The sequence below is a fragment of the Leptonychotes weddellii genome, chromosome 15, assembly GCF_054177405.1.
Source record: "Leptonychotes weddellii isolate Sample4059 chromosome 15, ASM5417740v2, whole genome shotgun sequence".
Taxonomy (NCBI): domain Eukaryota; kingdom Metazoa; phylum Chordata; class Mammalia; order Carnivora; family Phocidae; genus Leptonychotes; species Leptonychotes weddellii.
The window spans coordinates 10762503-10788639 of NC_138383.1; the positions used below are offsets into that span (position 1 = coordinate 10762503).

General features: G+C 49.3%; 1 protein-coding gene across 3 annotated transcripts in view; it reads left to right on the top strand.

Annotated features, from left to right (window-relative positions):
* RGS9 (regulator of G protein signaling 9) overlaps positions 1-26137 on the top strand; it is a 75832-nt gene that overhangs the window by 34236 nt on the left and 15459 nt on the right. For 2 of the 3 annotated variants that reach the window (XM_081804611.1, XM_006741901.3), the window contains 7 exons: positions 5166-5237; positions 12984-13013; positions 13739-13800; positions 15710-15823; positions 18888-19003; positions 22688-22775; positions 24620-24758. In XM_081804611.1, the coding sequence (XP_081660737.1) occupies positions 5166-5237; positions 12984-13013; positions 13739-13800; positions 15710-15823; positions 18888-19003; positions 22688-22775; positions 24620-24758 (621 nt within the window). The remainder of the gene's footprint in view (positions 1-5165; positions 5238-12983; positions 13014-13738; positions 13801-15709; positions 15824-18887; positions 19004-22687; positions 22776-24619; positions 24759-26137) is intronic. The other variant, XM_006741903.3, reaches the window with a different exon arrangement.

Consider the following 26137-nt stretch of genomic DNA (forward strand, 5'->3'; position numbering starts at 1 on the left):
CCCCCCCCCCCCCCCCCCCCCCCTTTGTAGCTCAGGAGTGAGATCTTTGTATGAGAAGGGCACTGGCATGGTTCAGCCTTGCCTTCTATCATCTGTTCCTGAAGGGGGAGCCTGGGTGGGGATAAGGCACATGGTGGGGAAGCCCCTCACTGGGCAAGATGCCCTGCTGCCCGTGGTGCTTGTGATGGAGGGGATCCCGCTCCTTGCAGGGAACGGCTTCCACATTACCTGCAGAGACTCCGTGGTGGGGAAATACCCACCTGGCAAAGTGGCATAGACTGACTGTGCCCAAGACCCCCCCCGCCACCGGTCTCTCTCCTCCCCTCTGTCCTTGCCACCAGCAGGCCCGTAGGGAACCAAGTGCAAAGCAGATGATTGGAGTTCTCCCGACTTCTCTGGGGGCAAGCTCTCAGCCCCCATGCCAGGCAAATCAACGGCTGAGTGACTCCTCACAGTGTGATGCCGAAGTCCCTGCATTTGACAACGCAACTGCTTCCGCCATCACCTGCCCCGCCTCCACCCCCTCCCCCACTGCTGCCACTTCCTCTCCCTCCACCTCCACCATCATCATCGCAGCTGACCTGAACTGAGCACATAACTGTGTGCTGGGCACTGTGCTAGGCTTCACTCTGCGTTCGTTCTCTTGTTTCATCTCTGCAGCCCCGTGGGGAAGGTGCTATTATTAGTCCCATTCTGCAGATGGGGAAGCTGAGGCTCAGGGGTGTTGCCAGAGTTGCACAGCTAGCGAGGGTCAGACTGCAGAGCACTCTCTCCCGGTCCCTGCGCTCTTCTGCCTCCCACCACAAATGGCACGTGATGTTTTAGTGCATTGAAGGCCTTTCTGTCACCTCCTCAGTCATTAGAGCAACGCGTGAATCCCTCTGCTCTAACAAACATGATGCTAGGGTTCAAAGGTAGCCAGTCTCTTGGAGAGCGCTGGGAGGCCGAGTTCTCAATGAGGTTCTGATGTCCCTGGAACTGTCGTAAAACCCCACGGACACAAAACCGTTTTCACACCCAGTCTCTGCAAGTCCTGCTTCCCTGAGTCCAAACTGGACCAGCAGTCCACGCTGAGGCTGGGGTGCATCTGGGTCCTGCTCTCCCGGACTCTCTTAAAACACCGGCAGCCTCTCGGTGGAGCGTTCTGTTTGAAGAGCATCCTGTTTGAAGTCTGTCTCAGCCTAGAAATTGAGCAGTCTCCCTGACAAACCCGTGAAGCCCAGGAGCTTAGGGGCTGTCAGACTGTCTCCAGGAGACCCAAACAAACAGTCAGTTCGGTGGGAAAAAAGCCAGCCAGGCAAACAAAGCTTTTGGCTCCGTGGAGCGTTGAGCAGCCGGTATGTGGACTGTCTAACCAACTGTCACAGTGTGGGACATGGCTTGCCGTCACGCAGCGGGTCCCCTGTTCCCTTGTCTCTTCACTGATCTGTGAAACCTTCACGGGCCCTGACCCCGTGCTGGCTGAGTTTGGTGCTGGGCATAAAATAACAGCTAAAATTCATCGAGCCCCGGCTACGTGCCCATGGTAAGCTCTTGGTGTGGACGATCCCAAGTACCTGATGATGCTGGCTGACTAGGGAGTCTCCCCATCCCCAACATTCAGATGGGGCGATCAAGGCTCAGAGAGGGCCGGTAGGCGGCACAGCACTGGGGTGTGAATCCACGTCTGTCTCATGCACTGCTGCTGTAGGCGGGGCCCCCACGTGCGGCCCCTCTCCCAGCTCCAGGGGCACAAAATCCAGATTGCTGTAACAGGCGAGCAGCATCTCCCGGAGATAAGGTGAGGGGTGATTGGTTAAGGGGGTGGGGAGGACTGTGGTGCTGGATGCTGTATCAGGGATACGATCATGGGCAGAGGCCAAGCCCGGAGGTGAGTGGTGGTGGCTGAGGGACGTGACCCAACCCCCACCCTGAGCCCAGATGCTGCCGGGGACTCAGCATCCGGGCGCTGGGGACAGGGTCGACAAGGGGAGAATAGTGAAGGAAAGTGATGTTCCTCTCCTGTTTTTTCACCCAAATGAAACAGAGTGCAGATCTGGGCAGGATGCAAACCACAGTTCATTGTGTAAATCAATGGTTCCCTTAGAGAAGTCATTCGGGGGCCTTCCATGCATCTTTGCTGTGCCGTCTGCTACTTCGGTGTCTCCTGAGGATAGGGTCTGCTGACGTAGGGACCACGGGTGTATGGAGGACATGGTCCAGGGACGGCGGCACGGTGTGCTCTGAATCACAGGGTGGCTCGTCTGAATATCATCCAACTGGCCTTCGTGTCAGCACCAACACTGACCCTCGCCAGGGCAGAAGGTAGTCTGCCTTCCGTTTCTGGTCGAGGTCAGGCTAAATGTCCAACAACAGAGAAACTGCAAAATAAATTTAAATAAATAAATAGATACATTTAAATCTTTAAATACAAGATGATATCCACATGAAGGAACATCAGGAAGCTATTAAAATTGTATTTTCCAGGGCCCTTTATTGACCTAGGGAAGATGGTCCGACATATAATGTGATGTCATAAAAACAGGTGGAAAACCCACGTACTCTGAGTCAAATGAAGAAAGAAACCGACATCTATTTGGTGGGTGTGACCGCCCTGTGCCAGGTGCTGGCTAGGCAGGGGGGATGTTTGAATGATGAGCCAGGGCAGACGGTGGCCTGCGCCCCCAAGGAGCTGACAGTCTGGCGGAGAGACGGACACGGAAGCGATTGCACACCCGAGTGTACAGGGAGGCAGGACAGTTGGAAAGAGGCAGGGGTCCTGCGTCAGCTCCGGGTCTGGGACTGATGTTCCAGCCAAGACCCGCCTCCCACTGTAGCCCCACCTCTGTCTCTTTCCCCTGCTTGATTCTGTTTATGCAGCTATTTGGGATTTTATTATTTGTTTTCCGTCCTATGCACTGGAAGCGTCTGAGCTGATACGTTAGGGAAAAGAGTGATGATGAAGGAGAACAGAAGAGGAGAAGGGACAGGAGGGACGTGGTGGAGGGTCCCCAAGCAGTGTCCATCAGCTCCCGGCCTGGCGCTGCTCCGGAACGCTGATTCTGGGAGTCTTCCAAGCCAGGAGAGGTAGAAAGGCAGCCCCCTGGGCGGCTTTGAGGTCAGGGCGCTGGGATGAGACCATGGCTCAGTTGGGAGCAACTGAGACCTTGGGGATGTGCGGAGGAGGCAGGAGACAGGGCAGCCAGGAGGGCATGGGTGGCCGCCTGCAGAGTGGAGGAAAGCCAGGAGGGGCTGGTACTCTATGGACTGGCAGGGTCGTGAAGCCCACTGGGTGGCTACAGCTCTCAGAGTCAAGGCCGCCTGGTCTGGGCAGCTGGGGGCGGCCCTGTGCTGATTGCTGTTAGTGCAGGTGCACCTGTGAGCACAGGGGCAGCCAAAGTGATATCAGAGCGTGGGTCAAGTTCAAAGGAAAGATTTGGAGAGCTAATTCAAGACTTGAGCACACAACTGCACCGAAGCTGCTGAGGTTGTAGGGGCCAGGAGTGTGGGCTGTGTGTGTGTGTGTGTGTGTGTGTAAGTCTGTCTTCAGTTACCCTGGGGGGATTTCTTTGTACCAGATGGAGAGGACAGTTCCTAGAACTCACTTGAGGGAAAGGCACAGATTCTGATGACCCCCACCCCCTGCCCCTGCCCTCATGCTAGGTTCCATCCCGTTGAAGTCTGGCTTGGACTTCCATATTGTCCCTCATAGCACTTGTCACAACTCTAATTTATCATTTGTGTGATAAATTGCCGAGTGCCTTGCCCACAAGACCAGAGGTGCCTTGAGATGCCAGCTGGGGATGCCTGGAAGTGCCACATTCCCCCCAGGCTCTCAGGCTGAGCACAATGTCAGCCTTAGGAAGTGCGTGATAAGTATTTGTTGGTGGAGGTCCTTGGGTGTGACAACTGGGGCGAGGACAGCCACTCCCTTCCTCTGTCTTTCTCCCCACTTATTTTTTCTTTTCCTTGCCTCTGCTGTGTGCCCAATATTTGCCCCCATGGTAGCCTGCTGAGCTAAGTTGGCAGATGTAGCAAGTAAAACAGAGGATGCCCAGCTAAGTTTGAATTTCAGATAAACAGCAAACGATTCATGTCACACTATTTTTATGCTGATTGTATATTTATATTAAAAGCATATGGAATATATTTTTATGTAAATCATGTATCAAAATTATTTGTCATTTGTCTGAACTTCAAGCTTAACTGGGCATCCTGTATTTTACTTGGCAACCATACCTCTGAGCTGAACATGTGGCTGATCCTAATGAGGTTGAATCTGATTGGGAGAAAGCTCAGTGGCCTCCTGCCTCAGTGTAGTGCGCCTGGGTGATCACATGTGTTGGGAACTTGATGGTGGCCTGCACCAAACTAACAGAGAAGGAAGTGAAAGACCCAACTTGCTGGGAGGAATTGGGAGAGACCAAGCAAGATTGGCTGGAGAGCTCATTGCCTGATGGAGAAGGGGACTGGTAAAGACTGAGGGCCCCACTTTGGGCCAGGCCTTTACATATGCCATCTTAAAATGACTACAGGCCCTTGCTCAGTAACTGCTACCCTCTGTTGAGTGCTTTGCACATCAACTTGTTAAATCCTCAACAAGAACTTGACAGGTAGGAGGGATCCTCTCCATTTCTCAGGAGGGATAGCAAGTGTAGAGAGAAGTAGTTTCCAAAATCTTCCTCACTGCTAAGAAGTGGCAGATCCAGGATTGGAACCCAAAGGTGCTGACTGAAGCCTGGACTCTCCAAAGCACTGCACTGTAGGTGGAGGGGGAGGGGGGAGGAGCACTGCCAGAGGAGTGAGAGTCCTATGTACTAATCCCAGTGAACTCTTGAGTTTGATTTTATCCATCCACCCTTCCATCCATCCATCCATCCATCCACCCATCCATACATCTGTCCATCCATCCATCTATCTACCCATCCATTCACCCACCACTATACACACCTATCCACCCACCCATCCATCCTACTGGGTTCTGGGGATGCTGTGGTGGTAGAACAGCCCCATGAAGCTTCCCAGCTCACCCAGAGGGTCTTACAATAGCTGTGGTTCCCCATGGGCTAAGCCACAAGCCCTTCTCAGCTCAGTCTCATAATTGGCAGTTTGGCCAAGATCCAAAGTTAATCAGAAACTGGAGATTCTTCCAGTGGTGGTTCTTACATTGTTTGTATTCCATTCAGCCGGGAATGAACAATGTGCTGGACTATGGCCTGGACCGAGTGACCAATCCGAATGAAGTCCAGGTAAACCAGGTAGGTCTCGGCTGCATACTTTGGGCAGAGCCTAGGTCAGGTTCTTAGGCTGGGGAGTTGTCCACACGACTATTGTCTGTTTGTGTCTGTTGGGGCAATGATGTCTTCCCTTTGGGACTGCCAGAAAGATATCTTGTGATTCCAGTGTCAGGGACAGGGCCATGACAAGGGTCTTGTGTGATGATAGACGAGGGAATGTAGAGTGCAGGTCAGAGCAAATGGGATCTATGTGGATGGGCTTTAGACTTTTCCAAGGCAGTTCCCCCTTTGAAAATCTGGTGAAAGTTATGAACCCATTCCGCCCAGATGCCCAGACAGACATTTTGCACACAATTTCAGCCAGTTCCCTGATGTCCTGGAGACTATAGGCCCCAGGCTCAAAACCCTTGAATCAACTTCCGATTTAAACCTTAATCCACATGACCTAGAATGTCCCACTTTCTTTTGCATCTCAGTAGGGTGGGGCCTTTGCAAAGATTCTCTTACGCTTTTAGTTTTAGAAGGACCCTTTTCCCAAATAGGCCACCATTTAAGATGGGTGGCCATTTTCCTAAAACCATTTTTTATTTAAAGAAATGCAGTGCATAAGCTGCTGAAACAGTAGGCATCCAGGGTAGGGTTTCTCAACCATGGCACTATTATTTGGGGCCAGATAATTCCTTGGGGGGGATTTCTTGCATGTTGTGGGACATTTGGCAGCACCTCTGGACTCTACCCACTGGATCCCAGTAACTCCATGCTTTTCCCTGCCAGCCTCCCAGTCCTGACAATCACAAATGTCCCCAGACATTGTCCAGTGTGCCCTGGGAAACAAGATTGGCCCGACCGAGAATCATGGAGCCTAAAACACACTTGACCTAGTCTTAGATGGTTCCACTGCTTTCTGTCTAATGTCCATGGGCAGCAAGGGGTCAGGGACATTTTAGCCTCATGTGTCATCTCTAAGCCCTGGCAGTACCTAAAGGCGTGAGTGGGAGGTGAGAAGAATATGCTGGAAAGGAGGAAGAAGGAAGTCCACTGGGACCTGGAACTCAAGATAGCTGTGGGGACCCCCACCAGTGCAGAGACAGAGGCATGGGTTTAGGGATGGAGTCCACGTGGAGAGGGGACATTGAGTCCCCAGAGGGCGTCCCCTGGGGCATTGCTAGGTCCCCTGCCCACAACTCAAAGTGATCCTGCCTTTAATACATCCACGGCACTGTCAGCCTTCACGGCCTTTTCCACGTTCCCCTCGTCAGATGCCAGATAATTGCTGAGGCTTGTAGGCTTGGTTGCTATGGAAACAGAATCATCAAGGAAAATACTGAACCGGGGTGGAAGATTTGCTTTTTTTTTTTAAATGGATAACTGGCAGTTCTGGAAACCTCTGTGGTGTGGAGGAGGGGAGGGTACAGGTGGAAAGCACATCACTCTACTCTGACCCCTAGCCAGCTGGGATTTGGCTTACCTGTGTGAGTGTGTGTGCGTGTGTGTGTGTGCGTGCGTGAGTGTGTGTGTGTGTGTGTGTGTGTGATGCAGGGGGCCTTACACTCCAGCTCTGGGAGGACAGCTGAGGAGCTGAGGTGCTCCATCCTCCATGCTGTTTGGGGGTAACTTCCAAGGAGCCTCACCAGACCCCTTCTCACTGAGAGAGCATCTTCAGGCTCATGGGCGGTCAGGCTGGAAGAAGAGCATACCTTCTGGCACTTACTACGCATTTCTTGCCAGATGCTCAGAGTCAGAACACCAGACAGTGCGTGAGGCTGGGGGCTGTCCCTCCCATGGCCATGTTTGACATGGGGGTGCTTTCACTTTGTTTATCCTTCATCTCTCTCTGTCTCTCTCTCTCCCACCAGCTCTCTTTCTCCTGTCTGCACTCTGGCTACTCTGGAGTATTCTGAAGAATAAAGAACCGTAATTCTCATGCGAGCACGGCCTCTCCCTCTCTGCCAGCCCCAGTGTGTGTCAGGCCCAGCCACTGGGGGGACGGAGGCTGGTGCCATGTTTGATGTGTTGGCAGCATTTCCCGCTGACTGACCAAGTGGCCCCCGATTTTCCCAGTTTATCTGCCCTGAGGGGAGAGGGTTGAGAGGACGTGAAGTGTCCCTGTGAGGCCTTGGGCGTGCAGAGGTTCTAGATTTTTGTCTCGTTCCGGAGAAGATCTCTCATTGCTGGTTTGAAGAGAGAGGCCATTTCTGAGAATTAGTAAATTCTTGAAAAGATGCCTGATTTCCTTAAATGGAGGCAAATAACCTCAAAGAACACCAGCAAGCGTAAGAAAGAGGCTGTTCGGTTGGCGGTGTCCTAGGGCTCCGGGTGACCCACCTCCTTAGGCTGGTGGCCACCGGTTGGTGTGGCCGCCCAGCCCTGGGAGGACCTGCCCGTGGTCCCAAGGCCGCACCCAGAGAGCGTGTCCTCTCTCAGTTCCCCTACCTTGGGGCACACGCAGCCCCCCATCTTCCTTTTATTTCACTGAGGAGATAAAATGATGGCCAGGCACTAGCCATGGGTGGTGGTATGCCTAGGGCTGGCATTTCCTCTCCTGACCCCGACAGGGTGACCGTAGTCATTTTGTGATGAGGGCCAGTGTGGTGTGTTGAAGAAAGCTTTGATCTCACCATGAGTCCCAGCTCAGCCGCTCCCTGGACATGTGATCTTGGACAAGCTCTTGAGTTATTCATAGCCTTAAGTTTCCTTACCCATAAAATGGGAATAACAGTAGCTCCTTCCTCCGAGGATTAAATGAGGTCATTTATGTGAAGTGTCTGGAATGGCATCCAACATGCAGAGGCGCTCCAGGGACAGTAGCTGTCATTATCCTAATGGTCGCCATGCTGTGAGAGAGGTCATTTCTGGGATGGTGCAGGAGAGGGTCCTGGACTTTTCTAAAAGAGAGAGAGGGAATGTGATTGGAGAGGGGAGGGACGGCTTAGGAAAGAGAATGGACTTTCAGATTGGGCTCAGGTCAAATTCCTGGTTCTGTCATTTATTGGCTCTGTGACTTCCCAGGTCTGTGACTCTTGCTCTTTTCTGATCCCCATTATTACCCCCCCACCGGCCCCTGCCCCCAACCGCACCCTTCCAGTCTGCACCCAGGGTCAGTATCATGGGGGGTGACCTGCCTACTGGGCCATAGCTCTGCACTCAGTAGGGCCCTGCGCTTGGGCTAGTGTTCGCCTGGCATCGCCTTAAAATTCTTAATGCTTTCTTTGGATGAGGGGTCCTGCATGTGCATTTTGCACCTGGCCCTGCAAATAGCGCCATCTGTCCTGCCTCCAACTGATCAGGAAGCTCGCGGCAGGACAGACTACTTCAGGGGATTGCGACCTCAAATTCTTGTCTCTTTGGGCAGGTCGCTTCTTCCCATCTCTTGTCTGCTTTGCATTAACTCCGTCAGTCCCCAGACTTCCTGGATTCTGACTTTTGACTCTCTCTCTGCTCTCAGTGCCTATATTCCCCGATTCCTCATGGTTGTCCCCATCTTGTGTTTCACTCTGTGGCTTGCCCGACCCCTCACCTCTGTTTCAGTGCATATTCCTGCCTGGCTGCCTGGTCCCAGGTCCTTGCTTGTCCCTCCTCCTTGCTTCCCACACCCCTGTCTTTAATGGCCCCAGGTCCTCCCAGGGCATGACCTGACTGACCCCTCCTGCCCTGTGACAATTATCTGCAGCCCGCATCGGGGTTGGGAGGCCAACAAGCCAGCCACAGAGCTGTGTAAACAGGCTCTAGAAGCGTCCCTATTTGGGTAACTCCTGTAAGGGAAAAAGAATAAGTTAGAATTCCAAGAATGTGTAGTATTTGAAGATTCTTTAGGCAGAGAATCTTACAGTAGCACAGTGTGTCACTCGGATGAGGAATAAAGAAGCGACTTCCCTCCAGCAGGGCCAACTGTTGGGAAGGCAACGGGTTTGTGCATGAATTACAAGGAGAAAAAAATGTTTATTTCTTATGTTGTCATGAAGTGGTTGTCTTGAATTGGTTAGAAATGTGTGTGCGTGCGCGCGTGCGCGTGTGTGTGTTTTCTAATGACTTCACTTTAATGTCTTTTTTATGGCCTTTGGTTGAGTAATAACAACATGGACAGGCTTATGAGATTTAGCAAATAAAAATACTGGATGCTCAGTTGAATTTGATTATCAGATAAACCACGAGTAACTTCTTTAGTATCAGTATGTCCCAAATATTGCAGGGGCATCTTGTGTTTTATCTTGTAATTAGGGTCTACACCACACTGTGCCTCCTCTCAGCAATAGTGTATGAACCCTACTCAGTAGCCCTAGTATGTTGAGCCTCTGCTCTGTGCCAGTCACCTCTCTGTATTATCTCATTTAATGCCTTCCCCCTTTTGTGATCCCCCTTTACAAAGGAGGAAAGAGGCTTTGAAATGCTAAATAACTCATCCAAAGTCATAGAGCCAATAAGTGGCAGAACCAAGAATTTGACCTGGGCCCAATCTGAAAGTCTGTTCTCTTTCCTAAGCCGCCCTTCCCCTCCCCAATCACGTTCCCTTTCTGTCTTTTAGAAAAGTCCAGGACCCTCTCCTGCACCATCCCTATGTCCACAAACCCTTAACAGGACAGAGATGCCCTGTATGTCCATCTAGAGGAAGCTGATCCCATGGAAAGCTATTTTTAAAGCTAGAAACCAGTAAAATCCATGTGGGAAATCCAAGGTAGAGGTGGGGAAGCCTCCGATTCAACCAAATCCACTGCTGTCCAACTCCCAGAGGGTGGCCGGTAATCCTGGAAATCCGAGAACAGTCAGCAAACCGCACCACCGATGCAGAAGCCCTAGTGGGGTAATACGATCAAATAAAGTGAATTAAAATATGAAATATTTTAACAGACCAAAGACTGAGATAATGGCCCCAGAAATATATTAGGCTAAAAGCCAGGCCATGCCAGGTGGAGGAGAGATGAGTGTGTGTGATTGTGGTTGACTTGCAGGGAGGGCTCCCCACGGAGCCCAGAGAAGGACAGGCAGACTGAGAATCTGGCTCATTTAGTCTCTGTTGGTCCACTCAGGAGTCCCATGCTTGCAGGAGGTTTGATCTTGGCTCCTGGGCACTTGGCAGGAGGGTGTTCAGGCACTCTGGCTGCTGAGCACAGGCCTAGTATGATTGCAATCTTTACCACTGTTAGTGTTTTTTCTTCCTTAGCTTTACTGAGAGGTCACTGACATATGTATATAAATTTAAGGTGTACAGTGTGATCATTAGAGCTATGCATACATTGCAAAATGATTACCACAATAAGGTTAGTTAACACCTCCACCCCTTTGCATAATTAGGATTTTTTTTTGAGTGTGTGGTGATGACATTTAAGATCTACTCTCTTTAACAACTTTCAAGTATATAAAACAGTATTGTTAGTTAAAGTCACCTTGCTGTGCGTCAGATCGCCAGATCTCATTTCTCTTACAGCTGGGAGTTTGTTTTTCTGTCATTAGTGTTGATTAAAGAGTGTTTCCTGTCTTTCTGTTGCATCTTGTGATTGGGGCTTTATCTCTCTGTTTTAATTTAATTTAATTTAATTAGTTTTTTTTTTTAAGATTTTTATTTATTTATTTGACAGAGAGGGACACAGCAAGAGAGGGAACACAAGCAGAGGGAGTGGGAGAAGGAGAAGCAGGCTTCCCTTGGAACAGGGAGCCCGATGCGGGGCTCGATCCCAGGACCCTGGGATCATGACCTGAGCCGAAGGCAGACGCGTAACGACTGAGCCACCCAGACGCCCCATTGTTTTAATTTTAAATTAAATGGCCGGACAGAATCAGTCCACGGTGTAGCACCCGTGACTTTAAGGCAAAGAAGGAACTGGTGAGGAGTGTAGGCTTTTTTTCTGAGCCTCATGGATCACTCCTCAGCTTTGCAAATGGAAAATCTAGGCTTGAATCCTGGCTCAACCAGTTGCTGAGCAGGAGGTTTTGAGAGAGTTGCTGTAATATCTCAGCGGCTAGGTATCCCCAGCTGAAAATCAGAATAAGAAAACTTCCCTCCCTTAAACTTTGTAAGGGATCAGAGAGGTGTAAATTGCTTTGCACTAATTGCTAAGTGGTTACTATTATAGGCAAAGGTCCGGAGTCCACTTTGAACAGAAGGTGTAGACCAGTAGATACGATTTTTAATCCACTTGAGCACACTCTAACAAGAGAGTCTGATTGTATTAGATTTGAATGCAAAGCCACTCTGGTCCCAGGGTCCTTTTCTTCCTGAAATGTTAGTCTTCTAAAACAGTGCCTTATGTTAAGAGACAATAGAAACAGATAATCAGTGTCGTTGCCAAAATATGGATCATTTGGGGAGTGTCTTCAACTGTTTAGGTGGAAAAATATTCTATTAAGCTTAGAATACATCTCCATTTTTCTAGGCCTCCAAGCACATGGCAGTTATCATTTATCTGAGGTTTTTTGAGCATCTACTGTGCACCAGAAATTAGGCTAGAGGCAGGCATGGTCGCCCTGCTCCTAATGGTGCCTGGTGGGTGATACATATATGAAATAGAATGGCACAAACAAATATTTAATTACAGTTGTGGTAAGTGCTATGAAGGAAGAAGTTAGGGTGTGTGTGAGTCCAGAACAGAGAGACCTACATTTAATTTTTGAGATAACTCTCCCTACTCTCCCACCCTGGAAAAAAGGTTTCCTATGAAAAGCAGTTACATAAAAGCAATCCATTGAAGCAAAATGAAACCCCGCATGGGTTAGAAAGGAGAGTTACGTATGTGACATTCCAGATCAGACCCTCCTCCATTCCTTGTCAATGGGCTCATGGCCCAGTACTTATTTTACTAACTGGCTAAGGGAAACAGTGTCCTCCTTGGGCTTCTGATTCTCTTCTCAGTGAAGATCTGGTTGTATTCAGCTGCTTGGATACCGGCAGCCAGGAACGAAGATGATCAATTTAAAGTATGAGAGTCAGTACCAAGCGGCCCCTGGACACAACCAAAGCTAGAAAAACCAGGACTGGAATCACCAACTATGTCCAATTTTTGAGAGTTGCATAGAGCCGAAAAGTGATGCTAAGGAAGCATGTCAGATTATAAAGGATTTTAGTAGGAGGCAGGTCTGAATGGTTTCCAGGAGCTTCTAAGAGCCTATACATGGAGTCTTTTTTGAGAGCCAGCCTTTCTCTGCTCAATCGCAAAAAATCCAGAGAGAGGATGCAGCTCACCCCAGGCATGAACCTGCTTCAGCTGCTTCAACAAGAGGATAGGACCCACCTGATATGATCTACATTGGTACAGCTCCACTCTAGGACTTAGCTCTCGGTGGACGCTGGTCTCAAGTTTTTTAATTGTGTGCTTTATGTTTGGCAATGTGGCTCCCCCCACCGCCAGTTTGTATTGGTCAAGTTGTTATGAATACCTGAGGAATGAATCTCACCATTCAGAGCTCTCTCCTGGGAGGAAAGAAACAAACTTTCCAGCTGCATATTTGTTTCCCAACTTTGTGTCTCATCCCATTTAGGATGGTTCTGTAGGCACTATGGTAGATTGGGACCAATCCCAAGCATAGTCTTGAATCATCTTGGCTTTTGGGAGAACAGTGTACAGTTATAGTAGTAAATCATATGCATTCCCTCATCAGAGCCTTAGTTGAATTAATTCTCCAGTGACGGTGGTCATGGGAAAAGCCTGTCTTTTAAGTAAGAAAAGGTGAAACTGTTTTTTTCATGGGCAAGGATTTTTATTTCTCAAATGGGTATTTGAATTATAATGACTTAATGGCATCTGTTTAATGGTTTTTGCTTCTTTGTTTTTACAGAAACAAACAATCACTGCTGTCAGAAAAGAGGTAATTAGTTTCCCAGTCCCAGGGAAGTTTGATTTTCAATCCTCTAACAAATTATATGTACTTTGACTTTATGCTCTGCCCTCAGTAATGAAATGAAAAATGATGTGTAATGTTCAAACAATTATTTCTAAATTAATGGACCGCACAGAATGACAAAGCATCTTTTGTAAGATCGAAATGGATTGGTGCTGAGGCTGAGGATATGAAACAACATCAGAAGGCCCAGATCTGAAGGACGTGGGATGGATGCCATAGTGTCTGCCTCCCTACCCCGATCCCTGCTCCTACAATGACAGGGCCGTTCAGAATCTCTCTGAATAGACACACTACCTATTTTGGCAAATCTTGTGTCCAGGGCCCAAGACAGAGCCCTGGAAGGCATTGGCTCTTGAGGCTAGCCCTGCTCTGTGAGTCAGGGGCACCTGAGGGGAAAGCCCAGCATCTGTCCCCATGTCTCGATTTAATGCTCCTTAGAACTTTCTGTATTTCCAATTGGTGCCTTTTCCCAGACTGATACATGATGGGTTATGGAGGCCTCTAATTTGGAGTTTGGGATCACCTGTCTGCTGTGGCCCTGTGTCCTGTTAGTACTGTGGTGGGTGGCTTGAGGGGGTGGGATGGCAGGGAAGTGGCTTCTGGTTCTGGAGGGCGCGTGTAAGGGCTGGTGTTAGTGGCACTCAAGGGTGGGGAAGTTGGGCATCCTTTAACCACTGTGTCTCTTCCAGATCATGTATTACCAACAGGCCTTAATGAGGTCCACTGTGAAGTCTTCAGTGTCCCTCGGAGGGTATGTCTCTAATTTGTTGGTCTTGCTGAGGTTTGAACAAGAGGTAGACAAGAGGAGAACCTTCTGCTTTAAGGCAAACTTGAGCAGTCTTGGGCTGACATAAGATCCTAAGGAGCTCTGAAGGATGAAACCAGTCTTTTAAGGATTAAATTCCTAGGTCCTCAGTCTGCGTGTGTCCAGGTCTCATCTTGCGTTAGGCAAAATCAGGGATGGGTGAGGTTTTATACAAGCCTCACCTTTCTTGGAATCCACTAATGTGTGGATGGACAAGGTGGGAAGAATAGAAAGTTCATAGCCTGGACCCTGTGGGGGATCCACAGTAGCCCGTGTTCCTATGAGTACCCACTCAAATTTATTAGAGATATGTGAGTTACGTTTACTGGTTCAGTGTATTATTAAATGTCCACTGTTAATCTTCGATTTAAAATCCAGTTACAATTAATTGGAAATTTACATTTGATGTATTGAACACTCACGGTACCTTGATCCAGTCCCCCATACGACATTACTGGGGAGACACAAAAGGATTTAGTGCCCCCCAAATGTAAGCAGTTATCCTTCTAAAATGTGGACTTCATTTTAGGACCACCTTGCTAACTAAGATTTTCCTGCACACATGGCTTATTTCTGGAGAGGCACAACGTGACTACTCATTTATTTTGACTGTATGAGACTTGAGTAATGGTACTGATCAAGATGGAAGATGTTGTATTTTGCCCAGTGCCTTTCTTCCAATATGGTTAGGAGTTAGGCTCCCATAAAAATCTTCAAATATCTTTTTACATCTTCCCAAATCCCTAGTTTGCAAAACCACCCACCTGAGAAAATGTGCCCTGACCTCCCCCACATTTTTCAACCACTTCTGTCTGCAGCTGCTGAGCTCCATTGGTCACAGAAGGGCATGTACCCATATACTCAGTGGACACTCACCTTTAGGTTATAATGATCATCATTGTTTTATGATAAAGTGAAACCCATCTACAGTGATGTTCCAGAAACCCAGTTTAATGAAACCAAACAGAAAGCACATTGAAGGAGACTCCAAGGCTATTGGATACTTCTTACACCCACTTTCCAATTTTTATTTGTTTTAGTGGTTCAGTACCAGAATTTGACATCATTTGTGGTTGGACCTGAGGCCAGTTTTCTTTTTTCTTCCCTTCAGCTGCTCCACTGTAAAGGTCTTGCTGAGAAATATAAGAGGGTCTTGGGAGAAATGAAGCCAAGGAGCTTGAGTTTGTCACAGAACTATAAACTTAATGCTCTGGTATATCTCTAGGGCATGGGTTCTGTTCTATCGAAATCGCCTAGCTATGGGCAGATGTTAGAGTAGGTGTCTCATGTGTATGCCGACCTAGGAAATGTGTTGCCTGGGAAGGTCTAATTCACAGAGAAGGAATTAGCTCTTGCTCACATTTGTGAATGTGGGGTTCACACCTCATTGAGACCCCAGGCTTTGAATGATGAATCTAAGTTCCCAAATGTAGGGGTTCTCCTGACAAAGGGTGGAACGTGATGTGAGGATCTCAGAGAGACCATGGCAACCTCATGCTTCCAAGATGGCGCCAAGACACTGGTTTAAGCACACACAAACCGAGTCGGCTTTGAATTTGGAAAACTCCTGATATAATATAAAGAGGCCTTATTTTAATGGAATAGGTGCGGCAGAGAAATTGCAAAGGAATTGGATGGGAAGACGATGTTTCATCTCACGAGTAGAACAGGGACAGATCCTGTCAAATACCTGCCAATCCCGAGGGCTATTAGAGCGTTTTTCTAAGAAGGCAATAATAAGTATGTAACTAAATCGATAAAGAGAAAGGAGGACAGGCTGGTCAATCAACCTGAGTATTGATTTCGTCTCTTGGGTGTTGAGCTTCTAGGAAATCATTTTCCATTTGCTTTTCAGGATCGTCAAATACAGTGAGCAGTTTTTGTCCAATGACGCCATCATGTCAGGCTGCCTCCCTAGCAATCCTTGGATAACAGATGACACCCAGTTCTGGGACTTAAATGCCAAATTGTATGTATTTGAAAAAATAGCTTTTTGTGTTATAATTCATGTGCCATACAATGCATCCAATTAAAGTGTGCAATACACTGGTTTCTACTATATTCCTAGAGTCATGCAACCATTACCACAGATAATTTGAAAACATCTTCATCACCCAAGTAAGAACCCCTCCACCCCCCAAAACCCCTCCAGCCCTAGGCAACCCCAAAACTACTTTCTCTGTGCCTTTGCCGACTTGGACATTTCATATAAATGGAATCGTATAATATGTGATCTTTTGTGATTAGCTTTTTTCCACTGAGCATAATGCTTTCAGGGTTCATCTGGGTGGTGCAGTGGATTAGTACTCCATCCTTATTTATGGCTGAGTGATATTCACTGTAAGGAGATAGACTTTTTAAAAATCCATTCATCAGTTGATGGACATTCGGGTTGTTTCCGTCTTTTAGCTGTTATGAATAATGCTGCTGTGAACATTCGTGTCCAGGTTTCTGTGTGGACGTATGTGTTCACTTCTCTTGGTTGTGTACCTAGGAGTGGAAATGCTGGGTCAGACGGTAACTCTGTATTCACAATATATTGCTTCTGAAAAGAAAACGATCTTTTTTATGGCTTTGCATTTTTGACATCTAATGAGAGGAAAAATAAGGTCCTGGAGGGCAGGGCCCTCTACCTGCCTTGGCAATTATACCACTCACTCCTTTGCTCTGTTTGTGAATTATAAACAGTTATGGCTCTTGACAAAGGCGGAAATGCAGAAAGACAGCGTAAGCCAATGAAGGAAGAAGAGAAGGTGTAATAGTCACACCAGAGGGAAAGATGGAGGAGGAGGGGAGGAAGGAAGGGGCTGGTAGGAGTGGATAAGGCAGGTGGGGTGATGGGAAAGATCGAGAGCATCAGGTGCATACCACAGTTCAGGTCGCCACCAAAGTCATTACCACGTAAGGCCTGAGGACATGCAGGTAGGACAGATCCAGCTCAGTGGAGAGACATAGCTTTCCCATAGCTTGGGGAACCCTTGCACCCATTCCTTCTGGCCTGCTATGGGCAGCTGATGGGTTAAAGAGGGCTCTCATCTGGAGTTTGGGGTCACCTGTCTACTAGTGTCACTTGCAGAGCTGAAGACTCTAGAACCACCCACTGGAGAAGCTTCCCTCCCACTCTGGGGGCTCCAGTTATTGTGGTGGTTTTCTGGAGCCTACGCCTGCCTCCCAGGGTGTCAGGGCAGAGAAGTGACCTGAATCTCCTTGTGTGCAAGGATGTGCAGAATTCCGCCATCCGTGAGGAGACGGTGGAGCCACCTGGCCAGGAGAAGGGTTGTCCCGGGAGGGCTTGGGACAGAGGTGTGGAGAGCCGCCGGATTTTAAATGAAATGGAGAATATGGTATTGAAGCGTGAGGCAGAGATTTGCTGGGGAAAAGAACACGGGAGGTACCAAATGTCCCACTGAAAACAGGAAGCCTTGTTCGGAATGGGTGAGATCTTAAAGCTGTATTAAAATCACCTGGGAGGCTTCAAAATGAAAAACAAACAAAAACCAATGTCCAGGGGCGCCTGGGGGGCTCGGTTGGTTAAGCTACTGCCTTCGGCTCAGGTCGTGATGCTGGAGTCCCGGGATGGACACAAGATGCCCCTGCAATATCCCTGCTCAGCGGGGTGTCTGCTTGTCCCTCTGACCCTCCCCCCTCTCATGCTCTCTCTTTCTCTCTCTCTCAATAAAGAAATAGAAATCTTTAAAAAAATCCCAATGTCCAGCCTTCACCCCCAAAGCCTCTTAATTGGCCCAGGCTACCTTCTTATCCTCACCAGTGGTTTTTAGAAGCTGCCATTGACTTTGATGAACAGCCGGGATTCCTAACACCAGTTTGGAGCTTTGGTTCCCAGTGTGGTCCCTGGACCAGTAGCTGCAGCATCCCTGGGGAGCTTGTTAGAAATGCAAATTCTCGGCCCCACCGACCCCTGTGAATCCGGAACTTAAGGGATAGCGCCCCGCAGTGTGTGTTTGTCTGAGTCTTCCAGGTGATTCGGACGCATGCTGAAGTTTGCACACCACTGTTTTTGTTTGTTTGTTTTTTGGATCTGCTTCTTGTGTGAGCCTTGGTCTTCTCAGCAATAACACGGGGTTGACAAGGGTCAGCTCACAGCGTTCTCTTAAGGACCCAGTGACGTGCGTGTAAAGCACAGTGCCTCCCAGGCGGTGACATTCTGTAAATGGTGGCTCTTAATGTTAGTACAGGGTTGTTACTGTTTTCACGCTCTTGTCAGAGAAAGCATGAACCTGCTTGGCTGATTTAGAGCCCATGAATCGTAGCCGGCCACGGTTCTAGCTGCTACATTACTGGGAGGTGTGGTGTCGTGGACTTGGAAACCTTTGTTTCCGAGGGGCTGTGTTGGGTTCTGGAGAATTTTATAAGGAATAGGAGAAATGCCAACTCTTTTCCTCATTTTCTGGAATGTTAGACCTCAGCCAGCTGTGCTCCAATGTCCTACCCGGGAGCATCAAGACCTTTTCTAACAGGGAAGTGGTTTGGGACTTGCGTCTTGGATCGGGCTCTGAGGGAGGGTGCCTCAGTGACAGTAGGGTCTGCCTGGGGCTCGGGGCCTGCGGGCAGGTACAGGAAGAATCATCGACTCCTCCTAGATGCGCCTGTGCTCCCGTAGTGAAGGGGCGTGGGGTGGGGTGGCAGTGACCCCAGCACCCATCACCGGTGCTGCTCTGGAATTTTCTTCTGGTCTGGTGGGGTAGCCTGACCGACCCTCTACTGGCCAGTCTCCACAGGCCTTGGAGGGGGGCATCTGTGTTCCTTTGCCCTGAAGAAGAAGGGAGCCGGCCGGAGTGTGAGGCTGTTCGCTGTGAGCATCCTTCTTACCTCTGGGGTACCAGCTTTCCAGATGAGTCCCAGGGGACTTATCTGAGGCTGCATGTTCCTAGCAAGTGATTACGTGGTTTGTCTGTGCAGGGATTGAGGGAGGAGGACTGGGTTGAGCCCTGGGCCATGGGACTCGTGAGCTTAGTGGGGGCCTGTGCCTTGAATTGAGTGTCTGGTGCATTTACAAATCATCATCCTTGCAGGGTAGAAATCCCAACCAAGATGCGGGTGGAACGATGGGCCTTCAACTTCAGTGAATTGATCCGAGACCCCAAGGGCCGACAGAGCTTCCAGTACTTTCTCAAGAAAGAATTCAGTGGTGGGTCTTTTGATTTTTTAATACAGTTTTTTGCTTTTAGAAACACTCCTGTCCTGTCTGGTATAGGGTTTCGATGATTTCTCAGTAGATGTTTTCCCAGCTCTGCTGCTGGGTGCTCTTCTTGGACATGTCCTTTCCATCTGTTCCAAGAGGCCCCACAGTTGGGGTGGGGCTAGGGGCTTGGATCCGCAGACGAAATCCATGCAGCTAATGCAGCATGACTCGCATCTACAAGGGCTCCGTCCCCTCTGGCTGTTCTCACTTCCTCACGCTGATTCTGGGGTCACCGGTCCAAGAGTCCTGCGTCTCCTGCTGCTAAGTGCAAACTTTCCCTTTTTGTCTAGCAGCCCGGTTTCCTTCAGCTCAGCGCTTCTCTGCCCAGGTTGTGCATTCAGTTCACCTGGGGGTATTTTAAAAACATCTGCCAAGATCCCATCTCCAGATGCTCCTTTTTTAAATTGGTTTGGGGCGCGATCTCCGCAGGTGCGAGAACACCCCAGGTGATTCTCATATGTGGCTGTGATTGAGAACCACTGTCTCAGCTCCCGCTCTGCTGCCTACACACAGGGCCTTAGGAGCATGCTGGTCTTAGTGGGATGGGGGGGCCCCATTTTATACTCCGTCTCCGGGTGTCTCAGCATGGTAGGGAGGCACTTGTAACTTGAAAATTAAAGGCACGATTAAGACCAATTTCATCAGGCTGAGCATTCAGGTGGCTTCTCTTTTGCTTTGCAGATGTGCTTTTATATGGGATTCGTTCATTTGCTTACTGAATCCCCAGCCCTGCAGAGCATCATCATATTTGAACCTCCATTCTCAGCTGCTTCCTCCCAAGACCCATTTGTCTATGGGGTTTCGCCTGAAACTAATCCCAGGGGACACGCCATTAGCCTGTTTGACTGCCTGATGCAGCACATTACATTATAATATGGATTCCTGACAATCCTTCTCTCTAATCAAGCCTAATTGCCATGATATGACAAAACCCAGAATAGATGATGGGAAAGGCAAGTGCTTTTAGCAAGGGCCGGGAAGCAACTCTAGAAGAAGAGGCTAGGTTGCCATCTAGTGGCGAAATGACACACTGCACCCTGGGCTTACCCTACCCAGGGCTTGCTTAACAGTGAGAATCCCTTGAAAAGATTTGCCTGTGGTATTAAAATAGTATTTCTGGCGATCTCTTTAAGAGACTCCCAAATTGTGAGTTTTCTCATTTAAATAACATTAAAAAAATTGAGATCTACTTCACATACCATAAATACACGTACCATGTAATTCACATGCTGTAACCCTTTTAAAGTGTACAGTTCCGTGGTTTTTAGTGTATTCGCAAAGCTGCACAACCATCATCACTATGTAATTGTAGACCATTTCTTACCACCTCATAAAGAAACCCCTTACCCATTAAAAGCCATTCCCTCTTCCTCTCTCTTCCTCTTCCTCTCCCCCTCCCCCCGCTTTCCCCCTCCCCCACCAGTCCTAGGTGACCACTAATTTATTGTCTATCTTAATGGATATGCCCGTTCTGGACATTTCATATAAATGGAATCATGCGATGTGTGGCTTTTTGTCTTCTTTCACACAACATACTGTTTCCAGGATTCATCCCTATCAGAGTATTTAAGGTAATATCCCATCGTATGGATAGACCATGTTTCGTTTATCCATTCATACTTTGGTGGCCCTTTGGGTTGTTTAGACTTTTCGGTTCTGGTGAATAATGCTGCTTTGCACATTCATGCACACATTTTTGTGTGCTCGTTTATTTTTTTTTAAAGATTTTATTTATTTATTTGACAAAGAGAGACATAGCGAGGGAGGGAACACAAGCAGGGGGAGTGGGAGAGGGAGAAGCAGGCTTCCCGCCGAGCAGGGAGCCCGATGCGGGGCTCGATCCCAGGACCCTGGACCATGACCTGAGCCGAAGGCAGATGCTTAACGACTGAGCCACCCAGGCACCCCTAATATTTTATGGTAATAAAATATTCATCACATAAAATTTATCATTTTAACCATTTTTAAATGTATGGTTCGGTGGTGGTCAGTACGTTCACCTTGCTGTGTTCCCTCACCACCATCCATCTCCAGAGCTTTTTATCTTCCCCGAATGAAACTCTGTCCCCATGAAGCACCAACTCCCCATTCTCTCCACCCTCCAGCTCCCAGTGACCACCATTCACCCCTCTGTCTCTATGAATTTCTCTATGTTAGGTACCTCATAGAAGTGGAATCATATAACATATCTTTTTTGTCCCTTTGGATTGGCTTATTTCACTTAGCATAATGCCTTCAAGGTTCATCCATATAGTAGCCTGTGTTAGAATTTTATTCCTTTTTAAGGCTGAATCATATTCCATTGTATGTATATGCCACGTTTTGGTTATCTGTTCATCTGCTGATGGACATTTTTGCTCCCACCTTTGGCTATTGTGAATAATTGCTCATTTAATTTTAACCTTAAGCAACGGCTTGTCTTTTGCATGGGTAAGGCGGTCTACATCGCACTTGACGTGAGACTGATTGGCTGTCACTTAAAAGCATCGCTGGTCTGTCTACTCCTGCCCGTGATCTCAGTCCTAAGAACACCCTGAAGTTCATGTTGAAGAGGAAGGACCTCTCTAGAGCGATGGGACAGACGTCCACTAGTTGAGAATTGTGCTGCTTTTTCCATTCCGACGCACCCGAGAGCTTTCCAGCAAATGCTGTGAAAAGAGAGGAGGAGGAGCTCTTGTCTGTGTCCCCACCCACAGCATGCCGTGATTTACATGCATGCACACACGTATGCACGTACAACACACACGTGCGCACACTCACACGCAGCCCTCGCTGTCCCGCTGGTGTGATCATCTTTATTTTCTCAGGCAAAAGTGACCACCTGGGATGATTGTACCCAAGTGCTCACACCCCCTGTGGGTGCCGTGGAGAACTGAGTTGAAAGGAAGGGAGGGCTCAAGAGGAGACCAGCTTTCCTCCTGGGCCCAGAGGAGCTGAGTCTCTGTGGCTCCGGTGACCCTTTGTGAAGTCCCCCAGCAGCCGGGCCTTCCCCGAGAGTCAGTCGGTCAGTGTTGCTCTTGGAGCAGCCTCTCTGTAAGGACCCCTGGCTGGAATATGCCCCGCGGGGGGCTGTTGAGCAGGGGTCTGCGCACACAAGGGAGGCAGAAGTCATGTGCGCTACCGAACATGAGCAAAGTCAACAGGGGCCTTTGTGAAGAAAGCCTATCGGGTAGCAAGCAGGACTTGTTCACAAGCCTATCCTGTGCTAACTTGTTCGAGCAGGCTCTGCTCCAACCAAACTCCAGGACAGGGGAGGCTGGGACAGTCCAAGGGGGTTGCTATGAGCTCCGACCTGCGCGTCACCTGGGAAGGGCCCGCAAGCACAGTAGACGCATATGGCTGCAGACATGGTGGGCTCCAGTCTGGCTCATTTCAGAGACCACGCGTGGGGCAATCCCGGGGTTAACAGTGTTCTCCCGGGCTCTGGAAGTAAGACGTGCCTCCTTCTCTTGAGGGGTGTTCTGTCCAGCCTCACAGGGTGCCCTGGCTTGTTCTGCAGAGGGGAGATGCTCCCTGGGCTGCGGGGACTGAATCGGCCTCAGCTGACCCATCTCTCTTCTTTCCTCTTTTCTTCTCCCGCCATGTTTCCTGCCTGGCTTTCATCTGCATGGACCCCTCCTTCCCGTGCAGGGGAGAATCTGGGATTCTGGGAAGCCTGTGAAGATCTGAAGTACGGAGATCAGTCCAAGGTCAAGGAGAAAGCAGAGGAGATTTACAAGTGAGGACTAGCCAGATGGTTGGGAGAGCCTCCCCGTGGGCCACCCCATTGCACTGGAGTTTGAGATGGAATGGGAGGGACCACATTCCTGGTGTCGGCCTCAGTCACTGCACCTGCCATGCTATCGATAGATACCTCCCCGCTAAGGCTTGCAGCTTCCTCCCCCAGAAAGTCTGGGGAAGCACGTGATGTCACTGCCCTACTCCGACGGGAATATGCTCAGGAGTTCAAGCAAGCTGCCCTGAGTTACAGTGCGGTGCTTTGTTTTTGACTAAGCCCCCTTTGATGTCCCGAGAGGGGTGTGCATGTGTGCATGTTTGAGAGTGAGGAGAGGGACAACAGGCGGGGTAGGAACACCTCCCATCCCCAGCCATCTTAGGGAAGCGAAGACCGTAAGGGGAGGGAGCTTCCCCAAGTCTCTGGGACCGTGCACCCAGCTTGAGGTACAAATGTAGGCTCATTTCTTATTTTGCATGTAATGACTCTAGACCCCATTAACTCAGTGTAGCAGTGAGTCTGTTCCACTCCAGGCCTGCTTCTCCCCGAAATTGCCCTCTATGTTACCCACGAACCCGAGGTTCCAGTTCAAAGGGCCAGACCTGCCTCTTCTGGCCGGGTGGGGAGGAAGGGGAGGGGTGAGGAGACCCCCAGTGCTGCTGAGCTACAGAACTGTTGAGATGTGGGCCTGAGCACTCACCCCTTTGCACCTCTGGTGTCCTTCTGACCGACTCAGAATGGGCCACTGCAACCTTCGGGAAGGCGCCAAAAACCCCAAAGGGAAGAGCTGAGGGCTCACTCCTCATACTTGGAGGTTCTTGCACTTTCTCAGGAATGTGCCCACCTCCTCCCACAGGGAGTGGCTGCACGCACAGGGAGAAGGCGGGGTGCAGGTGGGCTTGTCCTTCCAGGAAGGTCCTGTGACACCCATGCTCAGAACAGTCGTTCCCGACTGCCTCGCACACCACAACACACACACACACGACTCCTAACTCCAAAGATCCCCTATAAAAAACCCTGCTGCCTCCAACTTTCTGTCAGCTTCCTTTCTCCCCAGGCTCCCCCGATATGTCATCTTCATCTGAATTCCAAAATTTTAATGTACAGCTTCGCAGTGTGGCAAAACGTTCACGGATTTCTAATCCTGAAACAAGTCAGAACGGGAAACGTTGGGGAGCCGTGCGGCTGAGTTTGCGTTTTCACTGGGGCCATCTGCAAGGATGCCGCGGTCCTCCACCCCTGGGGTGCTGGGACTGTGTGCTGCCTCCTGACTCAGCGTGTGGGATTCTGACTACCTCTAGAGCGCCTGGCTGGTTCTGTTGGCAGCTCTTGATCTGGGGTCAGCGAGTTTGAGCCCCACGTTGGGTGTAAAGATTACTTGAAAAAAAACCCAAAAACCTAGACATTTCTAAATACATCTAGACTGGGCCAAGGGAGAGCAGAAGGCCTGGAACACCTGTTTGGAGGTGTCTCGGCCTGGTCCCAGGTGGGCCCCAAATCCTCCTCAATGAGGCAGAAGGCATTAAGTTGGAAATTGGATTCTTTATTCTAATGGCTGGTGTTGCCCCACCAACATTCTGCTCCCTCTCCTACGGGTTAGGAACACCAGAGTTCGGTATTCACCTTCTGAAAACTGGCATGACTGTTGTCTTGCTTCTACGAAATGTCGCTTGACAACCTGTTCAGACTCTTCAGTGTCTCCTAAAAAAAAGGCCAGCTTTCATTCCCGGGGACCCGCCTCATTCCGGGTGACCTGAGTCACGGCGATCCCTCCCTCCCAGGCAGCCGTGAACTTTCATTAGCCAGCTCGGTCGAGCTGCTGGCTGACATTTTGCTCCCCGCTCCAGGCTCTTCTTGGCCCCAGGGGCGAGACGGTGGATAAACATAGATGGCAAAACCATGGACATCACCGTCAAGGGGCTGCGGCATCCCCACCGTTACGTGCTGGATGCAGCGCAAACGCACATCTACATGCTCATGAAGAAGGTAGGTGGGCTCTGCGTGGATGCTGGTCTGGGGCCAGGAGGCCCTTCCCTTCTCAGGGACCTGGAAAAGTCTTTAGATATGGGAACACAGGGAGATGCTGTGTGGCTTCTGCTTTGCTAGTGTTGGGGTGCAGGATTGTCAGTGGGCTCTTCCCCGCAACCACTGGTCTGGAACCTCCCTGGGCCTCCGGCCTCGGCGGCTGGGGTGGGGGCGGGTACCACTGACAGTTGCTCTGTGTGTCCTTAGGGGCTGTCACCCGGCCATAGTGGTCCATGTACCCCGTCATTGGTAATGAGACGCTGCTGGAATAGCTCTTATTTCCCGAGGGCTTGGGAGTGGTACTCATGGTGCAAAGCATGGGACTTTGTATCAAGGACCACCCATGGGACAGGACTTGCTTCTCCAGAGTCTAGTTTGTCCAGAGTCTCCTCGGGGGTGGAGTCGGGGGTCAAACTGTGTCTTCCTGCCTCCGAAGGCTGACCTCTTAGTCTCTACCCTTGAATTGTGAATGGTGGCAGTTCCGGTGGCCCCGGCCCGAAGGAAATATCACAGGTTGGGGGTGGGGGTGGGGAGTTTAGTATGTGAAAGAGACAAATATGGTGTGATTATGGTAAAACCGAGCAGGGATTCAGGTAGCCTTTCTGGGTTATTAATAAAAAGTGAACATGGTGGGAAGTTTTAGGAAATTGTTAAAAAAAAACCCAAAACCTGAGACAAAAATCAGTCTCTTTCTTAAGAAACAGAATTTGGGGCTCAGCCTTGGCCTAAGAGAGGTTGCCTAGTTTGGTTCTTATTTGGTGTCATAATAAGACTTTGTTCAGGGGGTGCCTGGGTGGCTCAGTCGATTGGGCAACTGACTCTTGATTTTGGCTCATGTCAGGACCTCAGGGTCATGGGATCGGGCCCCCACATGGAGTTCTGCGCTCAGTGGGGAATCTGTTTGAGATTCTCTCTTTCCCTCTTCCTCTGCCCCTCCCCCTGCTCGCACTCTCTTTCTCTCTCTCAAATAAATAAATCTTAAAGAAAGAAATAAGACTTTCTTCAGTTGCTTTAACTTCGCATTACTACTTATTCCTCTTATGGTAAACTATCTCTAGAAACTTTCATTATGTGATGACGGTTTGTTTGAGTGGCAAATTTTTATTAGCGTCCCTTAATTATATATTTTTTATTTAGTTTTGATATATACTGTGTTATAAAGAATTATTTTCACTTTGCTTCTAAGATATGTAATAGTTTAGAATTTTCACCCAGTCAGATTAGCCACTTTTCTCCACTTGCTTTCCATCAGTGGGGTTTCTCTGTTTGCCTTGCAAGAAGATTCACAGGAAGGTTCCCATAATAATGGTCTTCCTTCGGGTATTTTAACATACGTTTTG